An 18,701-nucleotide genomic window follows, 5' to 3' on the forward strand; every position below is an offset into this window, starting at 1 on the left:
CATCAAAAGAATAATTATGCTAAATGATTCTACACTGAATTAAAAAAATAAAAACTTGAGTGCATGTGACAGTAAAAAGGAGAGCTCTCCTTTATAGAAGAATGAATGTAGGGACTTCCCTGATGGTGCAGTGGATAAGAATCCGCCTGCCAATGCTGGAGACACGGGCTCGATCCGGGAAGATCCCACAAGCCACAGAGCAACTAAGCCTGTGCGCCACGACTACTGAGCCTGCGCTCTAGAGCCCGTGAGCCACAACTACTGAGCCCGCATGCCACAATTACTGAAGCCTGAGCGCCTAGAGCCCGTGCTCCGCAACAAGAGAAGCCACCGCAATGAGAAGCCCACACACCGCAACAAAGAGTAGCCCCTACTCGCCGCAACTAGAGAAAGCCCGCACACAGCAGCAAAGACCCAATGCAGACAAAAATTAATTAATTATTTTAAAAAGAGAATGAATGTAGAAGGAATGATAGAACAAGAAAAATCACCATTTTGCAATGCCCAATTAAATAATCATTTCAGACAAGGATCATCAATGGCTCAAACCGATGAATAAAAGGTGCCTAGGGAAAAACACATTCATGGGTACCAAAGTGTGACCCCAAAGATTTCATACAAATTACAAAGGGGGAAAATAAGCAGAGACTTCACGGTGAGCACCTTAACCAAGTGATCAAGCTTAAGCATTACTAAGAGGGGGACAAGCTGACATTATGTCCTTTTTAATGAGGTTCTGTATCAGGGACACAGCTTCCTCTGTGAAGGATTCTTCTCAAGTGTGTTCAACCCCAATCTAATCAAGCAATTAGACCTAACTTTCATTTCGTGGGAAATCAGGGTATAAATTGAATGACAAGTTAAACGACACTATGAGGAAGTAATCAGACATCCTCAATGTGAGATGCTAAAAAGACAATAGGGTTGTCTCTTCAAAAAAATCACTGTCATAACAATATACTGGGGTAACTACTACAGATCAAAAGACACAAAACAGACATTCCAAATACGATGCGTGAATCTTGATTAGACCTTGGCTGGAACAAATCCACAGCTATAAAAATATTATGAGGCCAACAGGAAAAAATATGAATTAGATGATAATGCCCTTCAAGCTGCATGCTAAGTAGACAGGGGTGAAGTGTCATGATATCTGCAATATATCTTCAAAAGGTTCATTCAAAATATATGTATATGTATGTATACACACATAAACACACAGAGAGATTGAAGGCTCAAATGTGGTGAAATGTTAAGAATGGTTGAATCTAGCGGGTATAAGGATGTTCTCTATACCATTTTTTCAACTTTTCTGCATTTGATATTTTTCAAAATGAAAAGTTGGTTGAAAAACTTAGTGACTTTATTTACAAGATGGTAACTTAGATCCATGACTTTTTAGAGATAAGAAAACAGAGATGAGTCATGAGGACATGTGAATATGGTTATCAAGCAGGATAAACAAGCTTCCTTATGTGCCGAATCCAGACGTGGAGAAATGCTTTATGGTACCAAGGACTTCAACATGGCACCAGATGGAGTCAAATGTGAGTTATACTGGAGTTGGCATACCTTGGCCTGCCACTGGCACCATGGCTTCTGAATGATCTGACAATTCCAAGCTAAAGCCCCTGATTGCCCACAGCGTGGAAACAACAATGAAAGAGTGATATGGGGAGCAGGTCCGGTTATCAGGACTGAGTTTAAATCCGGTGGCACAGGCACATGAGAACAGTCTTCCCGGTACAGGCAGGCAAATTTGCTGACAGGCATTCACGTTGTTGCTACAGCCATTTGAGGATTCGGAGCCTAAATGAAATCAAAATTAGTTTGTAACTTTTCACCCCACCTACTTGCCACTCCATGTCAAATTTTTCAACTGAGTCACCAAATAAGTCATTATAAAAGTAAGTAACAAAACATGGAATCTGATTTAACCTAAAAACAATATTGGAGAGCCTACTGCTTATAGAATTAACACGTACAGAGGTTTAAAACAGGACCACAACTATATAATAGTTATATAGTTTATATATTATATAATAATAGAGAATGGAGCACCAATTGTTTTTCTTCCACAAATCATTCAAGAATTAGAGGAATTAGGGAGGTCAGTCAACAAATTCTAATTTTTTCTCTTTTTGCCCTCTTGACCTATGTACTGGCATTTTAAATTATATCAGTTTTAATTACATGATCAACACTGTGATGAGCATTTGATTTAAAGTATATTAAATAAGAATATTTAAGGGTTTTTTGAACATGCAATAAAATAATACCAAGTAACAAACCTAGGTTATAGGACAGCAAACAAATCTTTGGCTAGGGACTAAAAGCTATAAAATATTTCAAAATTATAAAAAATAATCTCCAGATCATAATGTTAATATAAAGGGGCCAATCAGAAGTTAGATTATCTCTGGGAAAAAAACCTATTGAAAAAGGCAACATCTAAGAGTATTCCTTTTAAGATTAAAAAAATTCTATCATGTTAATCACTTTCCCAGCAGATACCCAACAAATACTTACTGAGCACCTCCAATGCTCCAGCAACTATTCTAGTTACTGGGGAGAGAGTAAGAAACAAGACAGACGAAATACCTGTCCTTATGGAGGTTACCTTCCAATGAAGATCCCAGATGATAAACACATACATAATATGTCAGGGAGTACGATAAAATAAAAGCAAAGTAAGGAGTTTAAAGTGCCGTGGAAAGAATGGGAGTAAGTTTACTCTGCAGTCAATCTGGCCTTTCAGATGCCAGCTTAGTCTTTGACACTTAGCCATGCTTAAGACATGGCTATAATTTTTTAAATATCTTGGGGTAATTTCAGTTTGCATGCATGTGTATGCACACAGTTTTGTGCGCGTGTGGGTTTGTTGTGTGGGCATGTCAGTGTGCAGACACCCATGAATAAATATATATACACCCATGAGTATGTATGTTTCAATGACAAATACTCACCACGTCTTTGATAAATTTGAAGGCCCCTGAGATTTGGGACATTATCTCTCAAGACTATTTTGTTGGCCCCAGTAGCCTTGTCAACCCTTTCAATGACCTCATATTCTTCATCGGTATAATAAAGGAAGGGGCCATAGACAGCAAGTCCCCAGGGGTAGGCAAGATGGTTTACCAGGATCATTCGATTTGTACCATCCACGTTTCCTCTTTCAATCTGAAAGATCAAAATTTTCATTATTGACTGTTTCATGGCGCAATGAGGAAAATGTTTAAAACCAATATTCTCTTAATAATGTTTCACATGTATATAGCACTCTCTCCTTTCCAGGGATTTCCGACTATATTTGATAGTCACATCTATGTAGGTGAGACAAACGTCATTGTGCCCATTTCACTGACGATGAAGCTGAAATCCAAATAAGCCAATCAACTTTCTCAGATGGCATGGTGACGAATAGGGGACTAATCCCTGCATGTGATATTCTGGTCAAGGATAATACACATTTAATGTCTAACTGGCCCTGCGTTTAACATCTTCACCAACTATTTCTGCAACGGAGATAGGAAACGTGCTCAACACACTCACAGCAAGACAGCAAGATAGCGCTGTTATATCAGCACAGTAACAAGCCTGAGTCAAAATGACTCTGATGAACTAGAAAAGAACTCAAGAATGAAGTTTCTAACGGGAAGTGACAAGCATTCTGCTCTGGAAGAAAAACAAAATGTAGACATAGCTGGTTTGATTTCATTCCAGAAACTTGTCTCAAGTGCCTCCTCTGCGCCAGGATCTGAGCTGAGTGCTGGTAACAGAGAAACGGGGTGTGACTCCTGCCTTCTTGGACAAGGGAACCCAGCAGTTATGAGAGCAGGTTATGCCCTAGAAACAGACAGAGGTTCCGGAAGGGTAGAGAACAGGGGAGCTAAGCTCTGAGGGGAGCTGCTGAGGGAGTAACCAGGACCAGATGAGCTGACCACGCTTGGCTGAAGTATCTGGAGCTACTTATCTGGGCCAGGGTTCCAGGGTTCCTTGTGGTTTTATGAAGACCACATGCCTCCATCACTAAAACAGGCTCAGGTTCATTAGTGAGGGTCGTGCTCTCGTCAAGGCTAGAGAGAAGTGGCCCAGAATGGTGGAAGTGGCAGAAAAAGGCTGGACCTGAGAGAAGAGGCATGCGGACAAACTGCCAGGATTTTGTGATGATTAAATAAGGATGTGGTTATTAGAGTGAAGGAGGACCATGTGGGTTCTAGCCTAGGAGAAAGGATGCGGAGTCATACCACCAACCAGCTCACAGATTCCAGAGAGCGGAGCAGATGTGGAAACAGGAAGGGGAGGGGCCTGGGGAGTCTGGTCTGGGACACGCGAATTTGTAAGCAGAAGCCACACCATGTGGCACGAGCTTCTGCAAAGTGCTTTCACACACATCACCTACTTCTTTTTCAACATTATAAACACATATCAGGAGTGAAATGAGTACTCAGCGAGCTGTCATGAACTGAAAACCAAACCTACCGGACAATTTTATGGAGAGCATCCATGTCAAAGACGGCTCTGAAATCACTCCTGTTCTTTAAAGCAAGGAAGAGACTAGCACACACTCAACATCCAAAACAATATTTTAGTTGAGCAATAATTATTACTGAGCACCTTCTATGTGCCCAGTCCCAGCTCAGCTGCATAAGCACAGTAGTGAAGATCAAATGTTATTTCTGTCAATGAATGGAATTTATAGCTCCTGCTTCTTATGGCAGAATGTAATGAACTCCACCTTGGAGTTTAAAATTACCAGGAAAGGGAGTTTTCACACATCCATCTACCATGTTAGGACATTAGAGCGTCATATGTAGCTGTGAGGGGGCATTGAGCTCAGAAGCTTGCTATTTTTTTTTTTTCTTAGTCTGTGCAATCGGAGAGCCTTTGAGAACTTGCGAAGAAAAGCACTGAAATCACTGAAACATGAAAGAAAGGGCTCTTAAAGGACAAATACGAAATGAGAAATGGAATTATTTTATCTTGAAGAAAAAGAAAGAATGAAGGAAAAAATATACGTTCTGTAAGGAACCATGCACACACTATAAAGAACTGGACTTCAGGGAAAGAAGTTATTGAGAGAAAGGGCAATAAAACACTGGTACAAATGGCCAAGTGAGATTTCTTGAGAACCACTGCCAGACAACTCAGAACAATCAATGTCAGCTGTGCCAGCTCGGCAACAAAGAACAACAGACTAGAAAGCGTGCTCATACCACTCCCGTGCTGCTGACTGCCCAGTAGAGTTTCTGCTCCTCAATATCGAGGGTGATAAACGCCACATTATCAAGGCTCCCAGTAAAGAGAGTTTTTCGAGATGTGCCATCCATGTTAGCGCTGGCAATCTTGGGGGGAATGCCACTGTCGGTTCCTCGGTCTGACCAATACAGCTTCCTACAACCATGAAAAACAAAGGCATTTAGTGAAACAGATGCTTTCACTACATATTTAAATGAAAAACATGTCTTTCTTGTCCTCAAGATGCACACCATTCAAGGCAGGAAGTCTGAAACATTAATATCTTGTTACATCCAATGTGGAGGAGTCCTTACTCAGTGTTCTCTAATGTCTGTATACTTCTTAGTTATTATTGGGGGAGAGGCCATTTAAAATGGTATCTGATACAGGATACCATTTTCCATTGGTGGGCAATCCTTTAGCTTGGTCACACAGGAAGTTCACGGACTAAGAAGAGCCTGTATCAACAGTCGATCCTTTTCAAAGACTCAGTATGCCCAGCACACTAGGAAGGACAAAGCTAATGTAAATGTGGTCAAGTACCTCCCTGATCACCTCTCAGCCCTCTTATTTAATTCTTTTCCACATCATCTACCACAAGACCAGCTACTTTATTTTCTGATTTTCGTGATGGAAAATGCAATGTGTACACATGAACCCTAATCAGCACACAGTATTACCATATCCGTGATCCATGAAACTTCATTAAAATATACGAGGGTTGCTTTCCATTCACAGTGAGAACATAACTTCTAGACTCGAATCCAAGTTTTCATTCCTTTCTATCTCACCTCCTGCTATAGCCTCAACAGACAACCCTCTCACACTCTTCCCCTATAAGTCCTCGAAACACTTAATTCCGATCATCTTTATATGCATACCTCTTTCACCACCAATCCAAGATACCCATCCCATGAACCTCCTCTTCAATTCTAAACTTCTCTACCTCTAAGTTCTCAGACTCTAAAATTCCCTGCTTCAACCCAACTCTTCCATCTCTTCCTTGCTCCTATTTTATTTCTTCCATTGAACCTGTTCTTTGCGCTTAAAACTTGTCTGAGCTCTCAATCCTTCAGGCCCTCTAGGCCTGGACCTCATACCATTGTAACCATTTTAACAATATTCTGATTTATTCTCATGATCTCCCATTGTGCCTACCTTGCTAACTACTAACCCTGAGTTCCTGTCATTCTTTTCTTTCTCCTTTCCCATGCCAGGCTGCCAGAAGTTTTCTGGACAGAGTCACAAAACTCTTGTGAATTCTGAGTTCACTAAAAATTTAAGCTACCGAAACTTAGCTAAGAACTCTCATCCCTGACTGAACACTTTCTTCCTTCCCCTGACCCTTTCCACTCCAGTTCCGATCAATCTTTCTAAAATACAGATTCGGTTCTATCATTCCCTTCCTCCAAATTCCCTGCTGGCTCCTTATTTCTCAAAAAAAATACAATGCAACTCCTTAGCATGACATTAAAGTCCTTCCCTAGACTTCCCTGGTGGTCCAGTGGCTAAGACTCCGCACTCCCAATGCAGGGGGCCCGGATTCGACCCCTGGTCAGGGAACTAGATCCCACATGCCACAACTAAGAGTTCGCATGCCACAACTAAAGATCCCGCACGAGGCAAGAAGATCCCATGTGCTGCAGCTAAGACCCGGCGCAGCCAAATAAATAAATAAATATTAAAAAAATAAATAAAGACCCTCTCTGATTTGTCCCCAAATGACTTTAGCTGCTGTATCTCCCATCTAGTCAATTGCCCCCTACTCGAAGTCTCTGATTCCAGCCCTCTACACAATCATGTTAAATGCCACCATGTCTCTGGGCCTTCACTGCTCTTTGGCCTCAAGTACCACTTCTCAGCTGCAACCCATCCTGCACCTGCTGGAAGCCTTCTCATCCTTCAAGGTCTATTTCAAGTGTTTATCCACCCCCTTAAAACTTTCCACATTCATTCAAAGTCAAAATGCATTATTGTTCATTCTTATAATTCTATTTTAAAATGTCTGAAATTTTTATTTGTTTGGAATTAATTTTAAGTTCAATGTTACTAATTTGAAAAACAGAACACAATACACATTAAATATAACTTAGAGTTATTTATTTCTTACTGAGATCTATATTTTTCAAATGTCAGCATATAAAATCAGAAAAGGCCCTACGTTTGAAATCTTCCATTTTATTAGACCATAATATTAACAAGGGTGGTGCTGTACAGAAGACAGACACTACTTATGAATGAATTCTCACCCATTAACAGGATCAATAGTTATGCCAACCGGAAAACCAACTCCAAGATTCGTCCCATCATTGGTAATCAGTGTTTTTCCGTATCTGACATCTCCTCGGAGTGTCAAAACCTATATAAGGGGAAAATAAAGAAAGCTATGATGAAGGAGAACTTAAACACACAACGAATTCAAAGCATGATTGTGGTGAATGGGAGGGTTTGCCTGATATTCAGATAATCCCTAATTGCTTTTCAGGGCTATGAGAAAATCGGCTTAGAAAATGGGAGTAAGAAAACAAAAATCACCTCTCAAATTTCTATTTTCAATTCACCTAAAGTTCCAGGAGAGGATATTTATACGGATAAAAAAAAGATTCAAATGAGTGAACATACAGAATCATTGCCTGAGCAAAACTACAGAAAAAGATGAGAAAACTCTGGAAGACCAATGGGAACCCCCCAGGTCTCCTGTACCCCAGTGACTGGGCCATAGCACGCAGTGGCCCATCACTGCAAACACAGTTGATCAAACAGTCCAAATTTACACAGAGTTAAAGTGAATTCTGTGCCAGGTTAACGGCCTGAGTGCAAATCCTGACCCGGCCAGATCTGACTATAGGACCTGAGGCAAGTAAGTTCACCTCTCTGAACTTTATCAGTAAATGTGGATGACAAATTCCCTTCTGCATAGGGGTGCCAGGAACGTGAGACAATGCATGTAAAGTGCTTCACACAGCACCCAGCGCAACTGTGTTCAATATTTTTTATTGATCCATTTATTGGGACCTCACTGTGTAGCAGGCCTTATACTAAGCATTATCGGATTTAATCCTCACAGTAATTTTGTGAGATAGATGGCATTATTATGCTCACATAATGTGATGAAAAAGAGGCCTAGAGAGGATTTGTGGTTTTCCCAATGTTATGTTTTTAAGTAATCTTGCTAGAATTGTTATAACCACAGTGTTATAACACTCTGAAACACCACAGAGGGATATGGATTACTGGACTAGATGCAGTTTCTTATAGAAACAAGGCTATTTTGGTATGCACTTGAGACAGTCTGAGATGAGAAAAACTCGTAAGAAATAAGAAAATACCTTTTGATTTGCATGAAGGCTTTTCTATAAAATTACATTTCAACACAAACTGATTATTTGTGTTTGTTTCTATCTCTGCCTCTCTATATACATCTCTCTCTCTCTCACACACACACACACACACATACACACACATACACACACCACACACACACACCCCCTTCTCTCCCTCACTCTTCTCTCTATATTTTCTCTCTCCTGTGTGGTACGTTTCTCTCCTATTTGGACTAAAATAATTTTTCTCTTTTCAATTTGCCTCTTCCTGCTGCAATTTCTCTCCTTTCCCTAAGGATGGCTTTGGTTCAAAGGGAAGTCCGTCTCCTTGTGGTTTTTTTTTTTCCTTTTTTAAAAAATTTTACATCTTTATTGGAGTATAATTGCTTTATAATGGTGTCTTAGTTTCTGCTTTATAACAAAGTGAATCAGTTATACATATACATATGTCCCCATATCTCTTCCCTCTTGCGTCTCCCTCCCTCCCACCCTCCCTATCCCACCCTCCCTATCCCACCCCTCTAGGGGGTCACAAAGCACCGAGCTGATCTCCCTGTGCTATGCGGCTGCTTCCCACTATCTATCTATTTTACGTTTGGTAGCATATATATGTCCATGCCACTCTCTCACTTTGTCACAGCTTACCCTTCCCCCTCCCCATATCCTCAAGTCTCCTTGTGTTTTGGCAGAGATGGAGCTCTCTCACCCACGGCCATGCTGTAGGGTTCACTCTTCAGCTACAGAATTGCTTTTAGTGAGTGAGCACACAGCTACCCCTAGCGGAAGAGTTGGAATTAAATGTGAGTTTCTCCTACTCTGGAACGGATATCATACAGGAAAACAGTACTTGGACACAATTTCTGTTTTTTTAATCAATCTAACATTCATCTGGAAGAGTCACAACTGATACCACCAAAGGAAAAAACCGATAAAAACACTAAAGGGGCAATTTACCTTTATGGATAGTCTAAATATATTGATGATTTGAGGGAAACAGGGCTCTGTATTCGCAGGATACCTTAGCGTCAAGTACTTTTACTTACTGAACTGTTAACCCCATTTTATGGATAAGGAAGCACAGACTCAGAGAAGTTATATAATTTGTCCAAGGTCAAACAGCCTGTGAGTAAACACCGTGCTTAGTTACAAAATGCATTTTCATATCTCAGGGTCTTTATTCAAGTGTTGTTTTTTTTTTCTCCCTACTTCATTATGCAGAAATAAAGGATGGTCATCCTTCAAGACTTAGCTCTCAAGTAACCTCTTGGGGGAAGCCCACCGTTCTCTCCCCACACACTTACTTCTGTCCTTAATCACTCTCTTTCTATTCAACACACATATCACACTTACACTGGAGCAAAGATATTTGTTTAGGTGTCTAGCTCTCAGATGTGTGAGCTTCTTAAAAGCAGGGAAAACAAATGTTTGATTCATCCTTGACTATCCAGGACTAACCATGGCACCAACCCATGGAAAGCATTTCCTAGTGCTTATTGAATGAATGCATAAAGGAGCAAGCAAGCCAGACTCGAAGCCAGGACTCCAACGCAAGTTCTCTCTCCTCTGGACCTCACTGCATTTGGAGCACAATTACCAACTCTAGGTTTCCGTGGTTAAAGTGGCCTCACCAATACACACACATGCACACGCACATACTCAGTTCTTCAACTGGTGCTTTTCTGTTGTATCTAACCCTGATGGAGAAGACACGTGCCCTGCTCTTGGAAGAGTATCAGTCCAAAAGAGAAGACCCCACTTACAAAGCAGGAGCAGATTAACTGCCATTTGGAATGAAGACAGTTTTCTACTGAGTGGACTCTAGAATGTGAGTTTGGTATTAAAGGTCTTGGGCAGTAAATATTGCCTGTGTTTTGATGGGTCAGTGATATTTTTCGTTGAGGTTGTGCAAAATACCTTCTGTCACTGTCAAAGGGGGTTGAAGCAGGCTAGACTGCCGAACTTGTGGTTTACAACAAGGCAAAGTTAGACCACCCACCTTCCCCAGAATCAGGGCAGTGAAGCTGACTGTTTAAGCCAGTTTCTTAGTTTCTGTGGGCTTCAGATTTTCATCTAACATAGAGCTTGAACCAGATGAGGCTCCAAGGTTCCCTTCACGTTAGGAGCTGCTGATTCTACCCGGCTTGAGATGAGCATACTGCATGCGTACTGCGAATGTCCCCGTCACTGTGACCGTTTACTACACTTGCCTGCCCTCCGGAATGTTGTAAGGATTGGATGAGATGATGTTTGCGGAAGACCTTTGTAAACTGTAAAGCACTGTTCTGACTATCGAATAAGCACTCCTCCTAGCAAATCTGCTCTAAATTAGCCACTTAGCTGCTGTGTACCTTCCTATCTTAAGCATTAATCTTTCTGAACGCCCCAAAGAGAACCAACTTACTAACTGGTGCCTCATCCTGAGCAGTGGACTCTCACCCTACTGTCGCTCTCCCAAGACCAGCCCTTTGCATTAGGAATTCTCACTCTCAAAATTACTCTGAATGAATAATCCATCACATGTTTTAACCTTGTCCCAGAGTGGAGCAAACCAGTACTAGTCAAGTTACCTCTGATTTACTTCATGTGATTTCATACCTGTGCCCCTATAGAATTTCTTCTGGGAATTAGAGTAAAAAAAAACACTTATCTCAAAAAAGGAAAGCATCAAAGGAATCAGAATCAAGTTTCTACTTTCTGTTTCACTGTTGGAGCCATAGAAAGATTTCCATCTAAGCACAGAGGTAACCTATAAATTTGGTTTAGAACTGAAATCGTATTGAATACTTGATGAGGAAAGATAATGAAAATGCCTTGCCGACTATAAGCTTCCCTTTATGTTGATCTCCTTACATAATTTTTTATTTACCTTTGTATATATCTTAATAAATTATCTAACATCCTTTTATATGAACAAGTTACCCTTTATACTTAGGAGGAGACAAAGTAGGGCACTAGAAAGTTCCAATTTTTAGGTTTCTCCTTGGCTTCAGAGACTTTGATAGTTAATATTAATATCCCTTGTGCTTCCTCCACATGACAGCATTTCCTGAGAATAGATTTTACGTGACTAAGAAACCAGTGTTTGTGTCAATAGTATTATGGAATCATTACCTTAATTGACTGAGTTCCACGATTGGTATAATAAAGGTTTCTTGATAGCCAATCTAAGGCCAGGCTCGTAGAAGCCCCCAAACTTGATAGAGGAACAAACACTGTCCTGTTGGTGCCATCTGTCTTCACTCTGTGAATTTCACCCTGGTGAGAAAGACGAGGAGGGGTGAGCTGTTTCAAGGCCACAGCTTCACTGCAGCTACTGCCAGCTACTGTGTTTCTTTAACACGCCTCACACGTGGAAGAAAGGCAAAGTTTCAGGGCCACTGGCTGGGGTTACCGTGTATAACGCTAACGCCAGCAACACTGCAAACACTGATTTTCAAGTGCATCACAGGAATATACAAGGCTTACCATTCAGGCTCCCTCTGATATCGGCTACAGAAGTTTATTCCTTAACCACCACAGGCCAAAGAGTCATAAAAATAATCCAAGTTACAGGTGTGAATCGGGAGGCCAGGAGTATATTTTTCCACAGAGGTGACAAGCATCAACCACAAAGGTCTTCCCTCTCTTCCTCACTTGTATTTTCCTTGCCCCTTCCCCATCCTCACAGGTTTCTTCCCTAAAGGGTGAGGAAAGGGTCCCAGTGGGAAGGAAATTGGAGGAGTGTTCTTTTTTATCCTAGAGGGAAAGATTCTGAGCGAAGGCCACAGCGGCCACATCAGATGCTTTCCTGGAATTCCCTTAGGGAACTATTGCTTTTGGTCTTGAGCGATGATCATTTTTATGTTAGTCTAATATCCTCATTTTTATGTTCGTCTAATAGACTAAAGCTCCTTAGGAGCAAGCTTTGTTACTGCTTCCTCTTGGCATGTACTCTGCAGTTGGAAGCAGTGAGTTCAGTGCAGGGAGAAGAGTAGTCACTTAATACTTGTTGAATGGATAAATATACCCAATAGCTTAAACGTGCTTATTATCGGGTCTTTGCTCCAGGCCAACTTCCCACTGACATCCCTCACTAAATTAAAAAATGCTTAGTGGTAAATCTATTTATGTCTGGGCCACTTGACACCCAGCAAAAATATAAGAAGGCCTCAGTGCAGGTAGGCTCTTCAAGAACAAGTTGCATACTTTGAATGTTATTTGAAACTTACTGGATTTTCAAGCCAATAGATGAATTGCTCTGAGTAATCAACTGCAACGTCATAACCATTCTGTATCCCTGATATGGGCACCATAGCATCAAAGGTCTTCACCTCAGGGTTAAGGGAGATTCCAAAAATTATACTGTGTCTTACAACTATTAGGAACGCTTCATCACCTGTGAAAATAACAGAATATCTCTCAAAATTATATCCCAGACATTTAGAGTAACAGAAGGTAGTGGATTGGTACCATCTGATGGGACAAAATGCCACTGCAGAACTGCTCCAATAACCATAATGCATGATAGATATTTCACCAGATAATCCAGGGCCTTCCATTGGGTTTCAATGGGTTGCTGCGTCACCAGACCATCAACTTCACACATAAGACCTCTGGAATTACCCAAAGTAGATCAGCATTTATCATACTCTTCATTAATTCCTTACTCATGCTGCTAAACTATCCAAGTTTGCTAAGAGTCACAGACAAGAAGTTCTTCCATTTCTATACGCAGAATAACTCAGAGAAAGGAGAGTTGGATTTTGCCCCAAAATGTGAAAGAAAATTTATAGACCCTCCTTGGTGAATGGCAGTTCATTTGTTTTAATTATGTTCAGAAAGTAACACCACACGGTGTTGCCTAGTGTTTATGAGAGACTTTAATTACTAAGTAAATCTAATTTATAATCCCACCAATTGTTGTTTGACTAATGTCGACCTTCCACATTAGATTCTACTCCCAAAGGGCAGTGACCCTGTCTGATTTACTCACTATTATGTCCTCAGAGCTTGGCTTACAATAGTTGTCTAATAAATATTTGCTAACTGAATGACCGCATAAATGAATAAATGGATGGATACATAAGTAAATATGTAAAGAGCGCCTTCTAAAGTTCTCAAAAGTATCTGTACATTGCAACTTAAACATCTTCAAAATGCCTTATTTAAACTACCAGTTCAAGTAGGCTCTTTAATAGATAATGAGGTCCATTTTAAAAGATGATCTTCATCCAAATTATAGTCCCTTTATCAAAAAATTAATGAAGTTCACGAGTAGGGTTTTATTATCATTCCTCTGTGAGAAAAGGAAAACTTTGGAATGTGAGTTTTGTGTTATTAAGATATATAAGATATAGCACCTATTAAGACACTATATAAAATGATTAATCATTGCATACTCTTCATGGGCTAAAAATGGTGTTTGCATTATTTTGATCAGCAGGGAAGCTTTACATCTTCAGCAGGATTATTTTGACAATTTTTTCTTTACTTACTTTCATGTCCGATTAGTTTTTCCTTGTTCCTGGCATTTCCACTACGGAGAAATGACTCAATTTATTAAGCTGGTACAAATCTAAAATAAAATTTGCAACTCTTCATGCTTAATACTTTCCAAAGTATTACAATATATAGCATTTAGTCTTTCACAGCAACCCTGCAAAGCTGTTTTCAGAAACAACCGAGGCCAAGGAGCTTCCCACAGCTTTGCAGCTTCCACAGGAAACAAGGCAATGAGATTAACTCCCAAGGCTTGACTCTGTCAGCGGCTCCGCTATGCCTCTCTTCTGAACAACTGCAATAACCATAATAATCGTCGCCACTTATTGAGAAGACATGCTACACAGCATGCAGCAAATAAGTACTACTTCATTTAATTTCTCTTCCTGAAGCCTCATAACCCTGCTTGTTAGATAGTTACCTCCCTCCCCCAAATTTCAAATGAGGCACAAAGAAATTAGCATATCTAACCCAGGTCACAGCAAGGTTGCTTGAACTCTCCAAAACCTATGTTCTTTTTTTTTTTTTGTGTGGTTTTTTTTTTTTTTTTTTTTTTAAATCTTTATTGGGGTATAATTGCTTTACAATGGTGTGTTAGTTTCTGCTTTATAACAAAGTGAATCAGCTATACATATACATATGTTCCCATATGTCTTCCCTCTTGCGTCTCCCTCCCTCCCACTATGTTCTTAATCACTCCTCTGCAAAAAGTGCAGGCCGGGTACTACTTATCGAATATCAGATCACCACTCAATTCATTTGATTTAACTGCAGAAATTACACATTATGAGTTTAAGATGTACCCTGAATATGCTGAGATGATATTTAATGATGTATTAATTATATGTTATAAATGTTCATTGGTTCAGAGAAACAAGAAATACTTCCCAGTTTCACAGGGGAACTATTACTTACTCAAAACCTGATTCTGTTCTTTTTAATGGGTAATTTTTCTTTTGCTTAATTGGAAGAATTTCAACCAAAGCACTGTTTAAGGCCTGAAAAACTGCATTTCTCATCCATCAAACATGGACCTTCCTGATTCCTCTAACAAGCTCTTCCCTTGAGAGCACCCAGCACTACTCCGTCAGCCATTACTCTTCCCTGGGGATGGGTCTCAGGACCTCCATCATCAGATCACTGCAGGTGTGTTTGAAAGGGTTTACAGCCAGTGAACATTTGTGGGCCACAGAGCAGAGATGGGGTATCATTTAATGCGGCACTGGCAGAAGTGACCACTGAGTCAGCAGGTGGCATAGGAAGGTGCATGAAAAGTGCTCCATGGTTAAGAAAACAGGAGTGATTTTATGACTATACACATCTATAAAGGAATGAGCAGGTGAAAAACAGGAATGGAGAAGAAGCAAAAAGGGACACTGGAGGGTTTGTCATTCACTCAACATTTACTGAGTGCCACTGTGTGCCACGGGCAAAAAGCATACATCAAGGAATCAGGTAGAGGATTTATTCCCAAGGAACTTAAAGAGTCGGGAGGGCCAGACAAAGTATACGGACCATGACAATGAAAGAGTAGGCACAGCCGCACCTAGGGTTGGCTGGAAAGGAGTTCAGGAGGCCTTAGTCTCTTGAAATGACAGAACATTTCTTCATTTTCTATCTTTCATGTCATGATCCTATTAAGATTAGTGTTAGCAGAGCAAAGAAGTGAAAAACAACAGTCAGGAATGGGAAATTTATGTTGTCATTAAGAGGTGACATTTATGACTCCCAAGCCTAGCTCCTCCCAAAGTATGACCTTGAACAGCCCTGGATTTGCGGTTGTTAATTTTAGGGGGTGCTGGGAAGATGTTCCTGTTTGAGTTTTGGAGGTTTCTTTGGCATTGTGGGGAACATATTTGCTAAACAATAAAAAACGATTTCATACAGAGAAAGCTCTCCCTTTAAAATTTTATGGCATAAAATTAGGAAAAAATAGAAATATCCCATAATCCCCCTTCCCAACTGTAAGCATTATTGGCACTTGTGTATCTTGTCCCCCAGATTTTTTTAATGCATGATTTTACATAGCCAATATTAAACCATCTCTGTTTTTTCACTTGATCTGATCACATAAGCACTTCCAAAGATATTTTAGACACTTTGCAGACAAAATTTTAGAGGCAATCGGACATTTAAATCAAGTAAAACGTTTTCATCTATGAATGTTAACAGTCTTCTAAGCTTCCTGCTGGAAAAAAAAAATGCAACATTTTTTTTAGTTCACATACATTAGCACTCAGTTACCCAGCTGGTGCTCAGAAGCCGGTTGGAAACTATTGAAAAGGTTCCACCTCAGTAAAGTCAGTCCATGGGAAAACCACTAGTGGAATTATTTGTGAAACAACAAAAGGTACTATTTAGAGTTTACACTTATCAATCACCATCAGATAGTAATACAGATTACACCAATCCCCAATGCACAGTTCAACAATCTCTGTGTGGTGAAAGAATGCTTTGTATGCAGAATGTCTGTAGCCCAGTTTAATCTTCTGCTGAAAGACTCTGAGGACACACTAAATTAAACAGTGTCAACAAGGATTAGGTTTATAATAAAGCTCTGAAGAAAAATGGCAAATGCCAATCCCTTTGTAGGCATTACCAATAATTAAAATCTTTCATCACAAAAGTATCATTGCAAAATATCACATGTCGATGGAATTTGATTTTCAGTAAGCCTACATCCTCATAACCTGTAAACTCCATAAATTTCCTGGATTCAGGAATATACTTTCCATTTGAAAACTAAATTTCCCTCTAGACTGACTCTATTTTTCTCTTAATTTAGCAATTTTTTCCCATTAACCATTTCATTTTAACTGGTCTATAGCCATTTTTTATCAGTATCAAAACACATTTACTCCTCTTCACCGAGTAATGAAAGAAACTTGAGTTTAGACTACCTCTTTAGATTTTTAAGCAAAGGCAAATGATTTCTTAGAAATCTCCTTTGTGGACTGACTACATCTTGTCCTTCCTTTCTTGCTCCCTAAAGTACTTAGTATAACTCTCCACATACTCTCCAATCAACCCAGTAAGATATCTAGAATGAGATGAAGAATAAATTATTCAAATAATCTTTAAATATTTCATACAGAGAAAACTTTCCTTTTTAAAGTACCATACAGTAATAGTAAAGGTACTGAAACTGGAGTCAGAAGACCCAGACTATAACACTCATTATTGACTGTTGGTTATGAGAATAAAGATGAGATCAGGAACCTAAAAAATGAAGCTATCCACAAATATCAAGGACTTTTACTTCTAAATGCAGAATCTGGAACTTCCCATTATCCTACCTTGCCTGACTATAACCAGGTAAGAGAAAATGTGAGGTTAAAGATTGTTGAATTACATGCACACATAATAGTAGCTGCATGTACAGAAACTACATTACAATTACAACTCAGTTGTAATACAGTTTCTGCATATGGTCAATTGGAATACAGTTTCTGTATATGGTGCTCAGTTAACACCCCATATAGCACACACTCTACAGATACCTGCTGATCAGAGGGAGCACAGCACACACTCCATCACCAAGTGGTCTAGAGCTCACACAGCTTTGTACAAACTGTGGCAAGCTCCACCTTCAGGGCATACTTAAAGGACATACTGTACCTCTCACGCAAGTCACAGAATCACGAGAGAGACGCCACCCTGAAGGACAAGCACAGGAGTAAAGCCTCTCTGAGGAAAGCAAGCATAGATGGCTGCATTGGGCATGGACACATGGGTTTGTGGCTGTAATACAAAGAGAAGAGAAGAAAACACTGGTGAATGGAAAACCGCCCACTTTAAAGTGCACGGGATGAATGGATAAAGACATGGTATGTATATATACACATATAATCGAATATTATTCGGCCCGCAGAAAAGGAAATCCTCCATTTGCAACACACGGATGGACCTGGAGGGTATTATGCTAAGTGAAATAAGTCAGACAGAGAAAGACAGATACTATATGATATCACTTTTAATAATCTAAATTTTAAATCTAAATTAAAAAAAAAATGAACTGAGAGAACAGACTGGTGCTTGTCAGAAGCAGAGAATGCGGGGCGGCAAAACGTGTGAAGGTGGTCAAAAGGTACAGACTTCCAGTTACGAGGTAAATAAGTCTTGGGGATGTAATGTACAGCATGATGACTATAGTAAAGAGTCGATCTTAAAAGTTTTCAGCACAGAAAAAAAAATGTGTGGTAATAGATGTTCACTGAACTTATCATAGTGATCATTTCACAATACATACGTATGTCAAATCATTATGTTGTACACCTAACACTAATACAATGTTATGTGTCAATTATATCTCAATTAATAAATTGTCCTTCCAGAAGCCCCCAATATTTGGAGACACAATACATTAAGTTACTTTGGCTGGTTTGGTATTTGCCCTAAACTACTTTACCCTTCCCCAACATCATTCTTTCAACATAGAATTCATAAGAGGCATAAGAGGGAGGAGTGACTTTCCCAAGGTCACAGATCAATCCAGTCTATAAACAGAACAAACAGCCGCTGAGTAATCCAGAGCTCAGTAATAGAAATTTGATGCTACATAAGATGTGTCTCCTTGGCTGACCCCAAAGAGATCTTTTCACATTAAATGAAACCAAGTTGTGTGTTCCCTATGTGACCTTGACATTTACCCACTGCTGTCCA

At 39.9% G+C, this 18,701-nt stretch overlaps 1 protein-coding gene across 1 annotated transcript in view; it reads right to left on the reverse strand.

Moving 5' to 3' along the window:
- LRP2 (LDL receptor related protein 2) overlaps positions 1-18,701 on the reverse strand; it is a 178,405-nt gene that overhangs the window by 70,002 nt on the left and 89,702 nt on the right. Inside the window, exons 32-38 of the mRNA XM_065880144.1 lie at positions 17,658-17,780; positions 12,770-12,936; positions 11,673-11,816; positions 7,488-7,597; positions 5,217-5,394; positions 2,967-3,180; positions 1,573-1,809 (exon numbers count right to left, since the gene is read on the reverse strand). Coding sequence (XP_065736216.1) covers positions 1,573-1,809; positions 2,967-3,180; positions 5,217-5,394; positions 7,488-7,597; positions 11,673-11,816; positions 12,770-12,936; positions 17,658-17,780 — 1,173 coding nt within the window. The remainder of the gene's footprint in view (positions 1-1,572; positions 1,810-2,966; positions 3,181-5,216; positions 5,395-7,487; positions 7,598-11,672; positions 11,817-12,769; positions 12,937-17,657; positions 17,781-18,701) is intronic.

Source organism: Phocoena phocoena, chromosome 7 (assembly GCF_963924675.1).
Source record: "Phocoena phocoena chromosome 7, mPhoPho1.1, whole genome shotgun sequence".
Taxonomy (NCBI): Eukaryota; Metazoa; Chordata; class Mammalia; order Artiodactyla; family Phocoenidae; genus Phocoena; species Phocoena phocoena.